This window comes from Orcinus orca, chromosome 8 (assembly GCF_937001465.1).
Source record: "Orcinus orca chromosome 8, mOrcOrc1.1, whole genome shotgun sequence".
Taxonomy (NCBI): Eukaryota; Metazoa; Chordata; class Mammalia; order Artiodactyla; family Delphinidae; genus Orcinus; species Orcinus orca.
This window is the reverse complement of record NC_064566.1, coordinates 75757745-75771089: the sequence shown is the minus strand read 5'-3', so window position 1 is coordinate 75771089 and position 13345 is coordinate 75757745. Positions and strand designations below refer to the sequence as shown.

Genomic DNA, 13345 nt, shown 5'->3' with positions numbered 1-13345 from the left:
CATCCCTTTTCCCCTTAAGAAATCCCCACTACAACTTACTTTATAGAGCAAAACACAATTAGTGTCTTTTCAGTGCAATCAATAAGTGGAAGTGGCTTTAGTGACATGTCTAAAATGAACTTCTGAGTTACACACCCTCTGGAAGTTCTAAAATAAATACATGCAAGTCTTGAATATAGCCTGGGAAAAGGAGTCTCTAGGGGTGTGTGTGTCTTTTAGTGAGAATTGTAAAATGGAACAAGTTGTTTTGCCTTTTGTTCTTCTTCATAATAAGCATGAAAAAGTTAAGAATTAGGACTCGGACACTGTGCACTTTTCACTCTGCTATAAAAATACATTTTCGCTTATTATTGAAATGAACCCAGCCATTAAAAAATATACTTAATAATACTCTTCCAAAAAGGTCACAATGAATACAAGCACCATTAACTTGATAATCATGAGGAATTTTGTTTCACAGGCAGAATATACAATATAATATTTAAAAATATGTCTAAAATTTCCTTTTTATTTTATTCAATAAAATTTCTATCGATTGATTTATTGTTTTATTTAGGAAAATTGAGGACATTTAGGGACAGAAGCATATGCTCAAGCAAACAGAAACCTATGCCCATGGAGGGCATTGGCATGGGTTTATGCTACTAGTGTTTCTTCAGAGGATCAGGATGCTAAGGAATCCTAGGGTAATTATGGACATAAGAATTGTATTGTTCCAATGTCTTCCTCTCTGCCTTTTGCTTATTTAAATTTCCCACAAACATCTCTCAGTATTAAACTGTGATTTCTTTTAAGAGCAGGGACTAGATCTTAATAGTTTTGCATTTCCACTGACTAGAACAGTGCCTGATAATAAATGCTTGATAAGTGAAGGAATAACAAATATTAATCATCCAACATTGCATTATAACCCAATTTCCTTTGTCATTCCTCCCAATTTGGGAAAATCAGAGAAAAGATGATGAAATTTGGCCCTATTTTTCTTTAGTCTTTTTTCTTGTTAGACTGGCATCTGCTCTGATTTTGTATGCACATAAAAATCCCGGTGTTCTAGGAAAAGCTTTAGAGGCTCTGCTCGAAGATTCAGGAATTACCATTCACAGGACACTTAATGCTGGTGGGTTCATAAATTCAAAACTGAAACTAATAATTTATTTGCATGGGCCAATGACAGGGATGGCAATCGAGATGGGGCAGTCATGATAATTCAAAAATCAGTCATTCAATGCATATAGCTCACTTTTGATTTTCAATCATGCTGCATGTCATAAGCTAGAAATTTCACATATCTCAATGTCAACGCTTTCTACATTTAGTCTCTGTAGCCATGAAATCTCAAGCTACTTCCATGTGAGTAAACAAAATTCTCAAATGGGTTGTTTTAAGAGAATGTCAACAAAATTGTTCAATTGTATTTGTAAAATACAATTAGATGGAGTGGTGTCTATATTTGTGATTTCATATTCTTTCTTATTTCCTCAGATGGTCATTTTTGTGAGGTAGTATAAGACTTGTATAATAAAAGGCAGCCTTGCAAACTTGTTGAAAAGACCACTCTTTTTCTTTTCATAGAAGAATTTGAATCTAGCCTAATTGTGACATTTAGAAATGTCCATGGGTGGACCCACTTTGAAATTAAAGGGGATAATATTACTAAAATTTCCTGAAGCCTCTTACCATAAAGTCATTTTATTTTCTGGTAGGCTAGGGGCTGTCATCATTCTGACGCTATCTTTATGCATAGCTATTTCTACCATATCAATTGCTTTGACCATTCTATTAGATAGAGCAATTAGTCATTTTAATAACAAATACAGTTTGATTTGAATTAATTGGTTAATGTATTTGAAAGTGTAAGTTAGTTGCAGATGAACATAGTTTAAGTCAAAATGCTTGATTCATTATTTGGTAAACAAATGAGAGTGTAATGGAGGCTTCCTTGTAAAGGACAAAAATGCTAAATGTAGGTAGGTAATTGACAGATGGTATCAGGGAAAGCCTCCTACTGAGATCCTTACAGCTGCCCTATAGGTCTGGCTACATCAGGGAAAAGAATATCAAAACCAAGACATCAAACAAAAGGAGCTACAAGGCCTTACCAAAAAAACAGAAAAACAAAAATGAAAGAAAGAAACTGAAATAAAGTCTCCCTTGCTAGACTGTGAACTTCATAAGGGCCAGGGAATCTGTCTATTTTACTTATTGTTTTACCCCACCCACTGCACCAAGACTTAGCAGGCATTCAATAAATAGCACGTGGATAAGTAAGTGAATGAATAATAAATGATAACTGAGATTCAGACGAAATGCACAGAAAGTCAGATCAGGCACAAACGAGGTCCAAATCTGACAATCCAGGTCACAATTAGAATCAGGCTGTGAATCACTTGAGGAGCGTACAGGGGAAGGAGAGCACAGTGATGGGAGCTTAGATGGGGGATCAGGTGATGTTATAAGAGCCTTAAGGACTTTATTGCTCTTGATGATGTCCATCTTCCCTCTAAATGACCCTTGCTTGAGGGTAGCCTCCCAAGATTAGTGGAAGAGAAAACACAAAGATTTCAGAGTCAAGTGAATGACATAGGTTCAAGTTTGATTATTTATTAAGAAGAGTTCATTGAGGGGTTATCATTAGTTAATACTGTACTATGTATTCTAGAGATAAAGTTTGTCCATATCAAAATGGCAGTTGAGTATGTGTTTGACAGGAGCCATATCCTAGAAGGAATTAAAGGTGTGGTCATGACTTCAGAAATGATTTCTTTTTTCTCATTTACCTCCATTATTATGCCTGGTGTATCAAGGGAAGTTTCCCATATAAAAGTCTCATCTTTACTTCTTTTTTTTTTTTTTTTTTTTTTGCGGTATGCGGGCTTCTTACTGGTGTGGCCTCCCCTGTTGCGGAGCACAGGCTCCGGATGCGCAGGCTCAGCGGCCATGGCTCACGGGCCCAGCCGCTCCGCGGCATGTGGGATCTTCCCGGACCGGGGCATGAACCCGTGTGCACCTGCACCCAACCACTGCGCCACCAGGGAAGCCCTTGACTTCTTTTAACTGCTTTTATCTGAGGCTAAGATAGTTGTCTGCAGTGGTTAATTCAATTCTCTTATAGTCATTGACTGGTGTGAAAACATATTGAGAGGTTGAGTCTGACTCTTACCCATTTCTGATAACACTGAAGAGTTATGATTCTAATGTATATCAAGACACCTTGATATCCTGACAAGAGACTTAAATGATTCCACAACAAACAAATGTGTTGCTGGTCTGAAGTTCTGAATTGAGGTTCTCTCTAAATTGCTGCCACTAGCCATTATTTAGATAGAAGTAATATTCTTAAGGGTATTTGATGTCTACAACCTGAAGTAACTAAACTGATAACACAAGGGATATGGATCACTTACTTAATTGTGAAAATTTCCTGAAGATCACCAGTAACTGCTAAACCCAATAGAAACTTTTCTGCTTTCATCTCGATCTCTTAGCAGGTGTAAACACAGTTGACCATTTCCTTCTTTTTGATTAGCTCTTTTAGTTTCTTTGACACCTTACACACTTGATTTTCTCTCCATCAAGATGATCTCTCCTTGCCACTCTCCATGCTGATTCCTTTCCTTCAGCTAAATTTCTACATGCTGATTGCACCAGGACACAGCTTATCTCCCCCTTCATTCCTCCTCTTATCCTCTCCTTTACTCCCTTCTGGGAATTTGTCCTTAGGTGATTTAATGTAATAGAATGGCTTTAAATACCACCTTTATGATTGCCCCCTTTATGTCTTCAGCACTGGTCTCTTAATTAGACTCCAAACTCACATATCCTATTGCTTATCTGACTTATCCTCTTAAATTTCCAATAGGCATCTCAAATTTAATTTAGCCAAAACAGACTTCTTTATTTCCCGTTTTCAAATCTCTTCTTTGTCCAGGTTTTCCCTTTAAATTTTTAAAATATTATTATTATTATTTGGTAAATCATACCACTATTCATCCATTTGACCAAGGCCATGATGTAGGAATCATCATTTTCCTTCCCTTCACATCTGATCATTCAGAAAATCCTGCCAGACCTGCCTCTAAAGTATGTCTACCTTTCTCCTACTCCACTGTTATGACCTTAGTCTAAGTTATCATCATTTCTTGCATGAATTATTGCAATGACCTCCTAACTTCTACTCTTGACCTTTCTCTCCTCACCCTTTCATTCTGCATGGAATAGCTGCCAGAATAATATTTTAAAAAAATGTAAATCAGACATTGTCACTCTCCTCCTAAAATTGCCCCAATGGCTTTTCATTGTATTTGGAATAAAATACAAACTCTTCTCATAATCTATATATCCCTAAATAATATTGTGTCTGCCCACCTAACACTCTGACTACCTCAAATTTCACTCACATCACTGTTCACCAAGGTGTAGTTGCTCCACTTTCTTCTGTTCCTTAAATGAATCAGGTGTGTTCTGCCTTTGCACTTCTACATGTATTGTTATCTAAGTTTATTTTTCTCATATTTATTTATTTATTTTCTCCCATTACGATGCAGTATTCATAAGAGCAGGACCTTTTCTATCTTATTCACCCATTCAATTCAGGAAAAACAAGAGACTTGACCAAAAACACTGTCTCCACTATTTCAGAATGGCACAGGACTGGTAGTGGTTATAGTAACTAACTACTTTAGACATTGCAGGTAAAGCTGCAATTATGGCTAGAAAAATGACTCACAGGATTGATATGATAAGTACATAAAACTTGAAACCAGTCTCATTGGCTTTTGTGACAAAAACAATACTTGTTTCATCGTCATCATGCTCAGAATTCTACTATTAGTAAATACAACTAGGATTGTGGCCGGGATAGAATAGAGGAGGGAGATAGTGATGAGATAAAATGTTAAGCTTTAGGGGTTACTACATTTCAGAAATATTTAGTTTGGGAGATCTTTTTACTGAAAAGAAAGATGAGGAGACAATGAGAACAGTAAATTCTGGGATGCGTAAGGTGAAGAGCAGAGGTAGATCTTTTCTTAAAGGGATAGAGAGTAGAAAAAAGAGGGGGTGGGAGTGATGCTGGTAAGTTTTACTTATATCACATTTATTTATTTTTGAATTTTATTTTATTTTATATACAGCATGTTCTTATTAGTTATCTATTTTATACACATCAGAGTATACATGTCAATCCCAATCTCCCAGTTCATCCCACCACCACCACCAAATCACCCACCCCGCTTTTGTCTCTTGGTGTCCATACATTTGTTCTCTATATCTGTGTCTCTATTTCTGTCTTGCAAACCGGTTCACCTGTACCATTTTCCTAGGTTCCACATATATGCGTTAATATACGATATTTGTTTTTCTCTTTCTGACTTACTTCACTCTGTATGACAGTCTCTAGGTCCATTTACATCTCTACAAATGACCAAATTTCACATTTATTTTTAAAATCTACATGCAACTATACACTTATGAGACAGTATATCTTATAAAGAGTCTTTGCTGACTATATTTTACTTAAAATAACTGTTATGTCATATTTGGTCATTGAATTATATAAAGTTTTAATTATTTTCTGATAATGAAAAGCATACATTTGATTTTCCCATTAACAAGATATTGTTTTTTTTTTTCAGTAACAAGATGCCATCTTTTTAAAAATACAATTTATAATGCACTATAAAATACTATAAATGTTACTGTGCCCATGGAAGCTGTGTTGTTTCTTTGTGTAAAAATAGTTGTCAGAATTTGTGTTGATTTACTTTAAATAAAATTCAGTCAATGTAATGATTGCTCCAGAATTTGATTAAATGCTATTAACATATCCTCAAAGATATTCCATTTTTGCTTGTGATAAGTTGTTGTTTTGAATAAAATAGATTTAGAGAAAACTTTGTGCTCTGACACTCTTGAATGCCATGCTTGAGTGATCTTGGTCTTGATCTCTAGTCAAACCTTGATCATCAGCATTTTATAAAACCCTTCTCACCATGGTCAGTAAGGTCTCTGCATGGCACACCCATTGGGCAATCTCAGGCCTCATCTTTCTGAAGCCTCAGGCCTCATCTTTCTGAATTTCTTAGCAACATTTGACTCAGCATTTGACACTCCATTTTAAAATTCTTCTCTTGGCTTCTGAACTTCTTCAATGTCTTCTATAGTTTCTTTGGCCATATCTTCTTTCTTGAGTTCCAAATGATGAGGCGCCATAGGGCTCAATTCTCAGACATCTTTATCAACATTTGGTGATCTCAGCCAGCACATGTATAAAAACCATTTATATACTGAAGATTCCTCAGAGTTATAGCTCTGTCTCTAAACTTTCTCTTAAAATAAGACTTACTTGATAGCTCTTTTTGTAAAAAATAAAATAAAATAAAAGGCTTATAAAATTTAACACATTAAACCAGAATCTTTGATCTTTTTCTCTAAAATATGCTCTTCTCCATTAGTTCCTTATGTATGTGAATGATTTGTCATTCTCCCAGCTTCTTGGGTCAAAAAGCTCTGGAATTAACTTTGACATAGTCCACATCCAATTGATAATCAAATCCTGCCACACTTCCACTCAAAATATATCTTAAAATGTCCACTTCTCATCAATTCCACCTCTACTGTTCTAGTCGAAAGCAACTTCATTGTCTGCTAGGTTGGAAGGACCGCTTCTCCACTGCTCTACCTGAGGTCCTCTTAGAGCCTGTTCTTCACCCTCTAGACCAAGAGATGCTTTTAAAATATGAGTCAGAGCCTGATTGGACTCTCTGTTTGTAATCGTTAACGGCTTTTCCTTATACTGAAGATAAAATCTAAACTTTTCCTGGTTCACAAGACTGCGTATAACCTGGTTCTTGTCCCAGCGATTTTTCCTGCTACCACTCTTCCTGTTGTTAACTGTTATCTAGCCAAAATCGCTCCTGTTCTTTGAACAAGGCCAGCATGCTCTTAAGACAGGGCCTTTGAGTTTGCTGTTCTCTCTGCCTCTCTCTCTCTCTCTCTCTCTCTTTCTCTTTCTTTCTCTCATTTGATCATGTCAAATGTCAGAACCTCAGAAAGGTTAATTCCTCAAACCTCTATAAACAGCAGACTCTCACTCTACTTTCTTGTGCAGTACTATTTTTCTGCACAACATTCATCATCAACTGAAATTATATCACACATTTATTTGTGAGCTTGTTTATTGTTTGCCTTCCCTATTACAACATAAGCTTCATGAGGACAGGGACTTTAATTTGCTCATTGTTTTATCCCTAGCATCTAGCTCAGTGTCTGCTAATTAGTAGGCCTCCAATAAATATTTGTTGAAAGAATGAATGAATGATGATTTATATATCGAAAGAGAACCATTGTTCACAAGCTTAAATCTTATGTGATCTCTGTAGGACCTCATAGAAAGCTGTTATTACAGGTGAATCATAGTGGGAATATGAATGTCATGCTATTAGGACAGGCAGAAAAATTGTTGAGGGTGACTGGCTGTGTGACAGGAACACCACTTTGAGATGTAGAAGCCTGGATCCTCACTCTTCTGAACAGCAGAATACACTTTATGGCTTACTACAAGTATGCACACCAGATGTTCTGATTCAGAGGTTTAAGTGGACCTATACTTATGTAATTGTTTTAGGTTGAGTTCCATAGAAGCAGAGCGTGAGACAGGGATTTGAATGATGTGATTTACTGTGAGAGTGCTTGCAGGTGAATCTATAAGGAAGGGAGGAAAAGAGGATGGGAAGTAGAAGGAACTGAGCAAGAGTGTGGTCCCAGGTGATCTAGCCTTGGCCTGATGTACATGACTAAGGCTCTGGATCATAAACTGCACCATAAATTTGTTTCCTCCTTGAAGCAAGGGACCAGTATCAGTCAGTATCAGCCAGTCATTGACCTTGGGTTGCTTGACTGTGGGGTTGGTACCTTTTCAGGTAAGGCATCACCCCTAAGTGGAGGGCAGTTCTCCAGAAGGGAAGCTGAAAACCATTCATAGCCAACACAGCAGCTAGAGGATGGTGCCCTGGCCCAGTGCAGGGGAGCAGGGCAGGCCACCCCAATGTCTTCTACAGTGGGAGCAAAAGGGGCTGTTTGTGAAGCACAGATATTCATTTGTTCAACAAATATTTATTGTAGCTGTCCTGAGCCAAGTACTACCAGCCTTGGGATTGACTGGTGAACAGACATGGTCCCTGCAGCATGGCTAGGGAGAAAAAGAGATTTTAATAAAACAAGCATGCAATCCTGATATGATACATATTGAATTATCACCAAATAATGAACTGAAGCAAGATTGTAGAAATAAATCCATGATATTGTATAGGTAATGGTTTCATATAAATGATATTTGCTGTGACTCTTAGAAATATTGTATAAATTGTTAATCACTGTGATCTTTAATGCTGGCTGTATATTAATCAAATAGTTCTCAGCCATTATTTGAAAACTCAAATATAATAAAGAAATGTGTTTTTAGCCTGGAAACCATGTTGGTATACAAGTCCTATATTCGGTCATTATTTAAAAATCAAGATGATTTTCTCTTAGTGGCAGTTGAAACAGAGGAAAAGTAAACATTAAAAAGTTTAAAGACAACTAAGATCCTCAGTTGGATGCTAATTCTTTTTTGTATTTTATAAATTACTCCCCTAATCCTATCCCTCACTGGCAAAGGCAAGAACAAGAGCTGTATGAGAGCTCTTGTTTTTGTGGAATACTCAAGTTCACAGACTGCCCACAAACCTTTAGTTCATGTGGAGGATAAAATTTTATTGCAGTCAATGAATTGTTATAAAATATTCACCACTATAAGGCTGGCATAACTATGTTTAAAAACAGTAAAATTTGAAGGACAAAAAGTCATTTGGGTGAATAGGTAGAGATCACTAAGTTCCAAGCAAATCTGACAAGTTAGTATAGGAGGTAAGATCTGCCACAAACAATATAATAGGAAAACTTGTTTTATACATTAAATTATTAGAGAGAAATACACAAAAAGTATTTTTAACCACCAATAAATTGGATGCCAGTAAATATCAACCTGTAGCTCCTGGTTTTTTATCTAAAGGTCTATTTTCTTTCTTTTTTTTTTTTTTTAATATCTGCCCAGTGCTATGGAAACTACTACATTGAAAAATAAGCTAGCTAATGAGCAACATAATACATGTCAGTAGAATAGTATATTTCTCATTTCTTTTCCATAGAGCGAATTTCAAAGGAATGTAATTCTGCTGAAGTGTCACCAAACAATTTCTTCAAGAGAGTACAATGCCGGCAGAAATAACAAGGCTTATTTTCAGTAATTCTGTTCATACCTCAAATCCCTGTGGTCTTCCTAGACTCTCTTTAATATGTTTCCATGCAACAAGAATCTCTGACACAGACACACTTGTAGCCTTGACATCTGTGGGAGCAGCAGTGGGTTCTGTATGAAGGAAAATGGAAATAATAAACCACGATGGTAACAAGTTATGCATACCAAAGCATTGCACCTGAATAATTCAGGTGTTACTTCCTTCTATCTGATTTTTGAAATGAAGTGCTGTGATGATTATGAAAAGCACAGCAAGAAAAAAAAAGATGTTCTTTTTGGATTTCTACACTGTGTCCAACTCTCATCAGTACCTTACCAATGACAAATAACAAATCTAGCAAGAAAAGTAAAGAAGATCTTTATCCTTGGATTAACAAGGACATTTCTGGAGAAGTTAAATTGTCTGACTTAAAATTGTCTGCCAGTCTAACATAATGATCAAAAGAATGGACTAGGAGTCAGGCTTGGATTTTTTTTTTGCTGTTGTTGTTGATTTTTGTCTTCCAAAAAATTACTTACCTTCAGACAAGTTGCTTTACCTCTTCCTGAGCTCCAGTTCCATCTTCTGTCGTTTGGGCATATTGAGAGTACTTAGCTCATAAACTTTTAAGGTTAATTTTAATTGAAATAATACATATAAATTATTTAGCACAGTGCTTGGCACTTAAAACATTCATTCACAAAATATCACTTTTTATTTTATTTTTTTACCCTGTGAAGGCACAAACAGAATCTAAATTTCATTAGATTTCTTTTGTTGTTCCAACCACAAAGCTACATTTCCATGAATGTGTAAGGAATGTGTTATGAATCATGATATTTGAAAGGCATGCATTGACTTTTAAGACAGATATAGACCAAAAAGGAAAGTCCCCGAAGGTCTCAGTGCTGTTGCTCAAAACCACCTTTTCATTCATTCCTATGCTCAGTGACCTTTCTTATTACTTTTTTTTTTTTTTTCAAATACACCATGTCTGACTGGTATCCATCAAGAGGTGCACTTTATTTGAGGTTGTAATCTATGTGAGGAACAAAATATTTTCAGCTTTAACATTGCTGAATCATAAATACTGTGTCACAAACACAGGTTAAATGAAATGGCGGAATAAATGCCATAAGTTAGTTCAACTAGTCTATACAAAGTCGATTTCAAAAACTCCTACCCCATAAAAATTGTAGAGGCTTTTTGATTCTAATGCCATATCACTGGTAAGACTTCAGATGAAACTGTTGACACACACACACACACACACACAAATATATATATATATATATATATGTGTATATATATATATATACACATACACACACACATTTTTTCTTTTTGTTTTTAGATTCAGGGAACCTTACTGCAAAGGCAGAGTTCTAAATAAAATTTTTAAGTCTTGGGCTTCCCTAGTGGTGCAGTGGTTGAGAGTCCGCCTGCCGATGCAGGGGACACGGGTTCGTGCCCCCGTCTGGGAAGATCCCACATGCCACGGAGCGGCTGGGCCTGTGAGCCATGGCCGCTGAGCCTGCGCGTCCGGAGCCTGTGCTCCGCAACGGGAGAGGCCACAGCAGTGAGAGGCCTGCGTACCGCAAAAAAATTTTTAAGTCTTAGTCATATAAAGGGAATTATGAGTTGGTCAAAAATTTTGTTTGGGTTTCCCGTAAGATGTTATGGAAAAACCCAAATGAACTTTTTGGACAACCCAATGTAACCATTTGCTGAGATTTTTCCTTTTCTAATGGAAGGAAAGTGGCCACATATCTACCTGGAGAGCCTTTATATATTATTAATTGACAAATATAAGTCAAAAACATCTACCCTTGTTACTGTAAAAAAGCACACAGAAGACTTTTTCAAAAGTGCATGTTTGCACTGAGCAATGATTTTTCTTTTGGTAAAGCTTTCATTAAAATTATATACTATATTTGTGTTACTTCAAAGTGCTTTGGTAAATTCACATTAATCTTTACACAGAAGCTGACATTAGTTTCTGCCATGGTATAAATTGTCATTTCTCATTCTGCCCTTTGAATATCTTTTATTTGCTTTTGCTCAATGGTTTCCTTCATCCCACTTTCCAACTGCCTATTATTTGTGCATCTACCAGATTAAAAAAAAAAACTGTGAAAAGCTTCTACTTTTATTTCATTCTAGAATTCTGTTCAGCAGACCTGCAACAAAATTTTTTTCATTGCTATTTAACAGGAGTTAAAATTCTTTATTTTGCAAGTAAATGAAAAGAAATGCTCATGTTCTTAAGTGTGTATAATCTGATCTCCAGGATTTAGGGTATGATTTATTTCAAAGAAAGCCACCCTTTGAATATCATTTGTTATTTGGAAGAAGTTTTGCTTATCTTTTAAGTGAATGCATTGCAGAGATTTGTGTGACAAATGCCTTCTTTCAACTTTTTTTTATTATTGAGGCAATTACATCTTTGTCAAAGGAGATTGCAGGGGGATAAACAATTTCAGAAGCACAAAACATGTGGTTGGATGGCAGCCTTTCGATCTCTCTTTACCACTAGAGAAAGAAATTTCTCTCTCAGCTTTCTGTAGCACTACACAAATTTAAGTACTTTTTAAATAGAATGACAAAAGTTTTAAAAAAGTAAAAAAATAAAGAAAAATATTCAGAAATTATTTCCCAAACCAGCACCCTAATTTCTATTTAAAACCTCTAAGCTTTTTGAATCCAGGTCAGACACAAGAAGACATTTCACAGTTGCACACTTGGGGGATAAATATTATAGTTGCATCAAATGAATGAGGGTAAATGAAAGAAGAATTGAAGAGTCATTTCTTATTTTTTTCACCTTCTGGATGTAAATAGTATAAGAAGTAGACCCATGCTGACCTGCATTGGAAATTTAAGCATGTAAAAAAGTGACCTCATTCAGTTTACTTCCAAAAGTTTCAATTTGTACAGTTTATTAGCCAGTGAATATTTTCATGTGTATCAAAAAGTTTGTCTGCAGGCAAGAGTAACTGACTAGATCATAGAATGTCTGCTTTGAATTGGAACTAGCTGTCCTGTTTGGGCATCCCATTGCAGTTGAATGATGGAAAGTCACAACTAGAAAGAATTTTAGAAAGTCACTTGGATCAAAGGTCACACATGGATGGCCAGTGGGTCTTCAGCCATATTTTGTTTGCCCAAATAATCTATTAAATTAATTAATTCCAACATTCCACATAAAATTAAGAATTTATGGCTTATTTAGGGGAAAAAAGGGGGATACCAAGTCTGAATCCTTGGGTGCTGGTAGATGAGAATTAGCAGTTGTTCCCATTAGTCAGGGCATATTCTTTTTAGTTTGCCAGATTCTCTACCAGTCTTTATTGTCTCACTTCTGGGACTACTTCACTTATTTATATTTCTTACCTGACGTCTATAGGCTTTTGAGTTACGAACCTATGTTTTAAATCCATGCTCTCATTTTTTTTTTTTTTGCTTTTTAAATTTTTTTTTAATCTAAAATACTGTAAAATCACATAATATGATTCAGAAGGCAAAGTGTCATCAGGAGCAAAATAATAAATCCAGTGCTCTTTCACTGTAAATATTTATTATTCTCTTACTTCTAAAGCTTAAAAATATGAAATTTATTGTTAATTTGATGAATGCTCCCTATCGTGAAATTGTTTAGATGCCACACACACACAGTTCTCATTGCTCCCTCATCTTAGTGATTGTAGACTCAATGAAGATTTGTGTCTCTGTGATAAGTTTGCACAGGCTACATTACCTGCATAAAGGAAAAAGGACTTACGAATATCATTGTATATAATAGGTACTGTTTGAAAACTTAAACATGCCCTCATTTTGCAGATGAAAAAAGTGACATAGAAACAGGTTGATTTATCTGAACTCTGCTTCTGTCTCTGAAAGAGCCCCAAGTAGAACTCAGGTCTCAAGTGCTCTCTCTTCTGTTGTTTTTAGATGGCACCAAGGAAGCAGCTTGCTCATTCTTTACCTCTTAGGGTCAGTTTTGGGGTGCAGAAGAGATTTTACAAGAAGAATATATAGTCAATTCTCTTGCTGCACAATTGTTTCCA

At 35.9% G+C, this 13345-nt stretch overlaps 1 protein-coding gene across 1 annotated transcript in view; it reads right to left on the bottom strand.

Annotated features, from left to right (window-relative positions):
* Window positions 1-13345, bottom strand: part of CNTN5 (contactin 5) — a 1406915-nt gene that overhangs the window by 26983 nt on the left and 1366587 nt on the right. The window contains exon 21 of the mRNA XM_049713144.1: window positions 9300-9409. Within this exon, the coding sequence (XP_049569101.1) occupies window positions 9300-9409 (110 nt within the window). The remainder of the gene's footprint in view (window positions 1-9299; window positions 9410-13345) is intronic.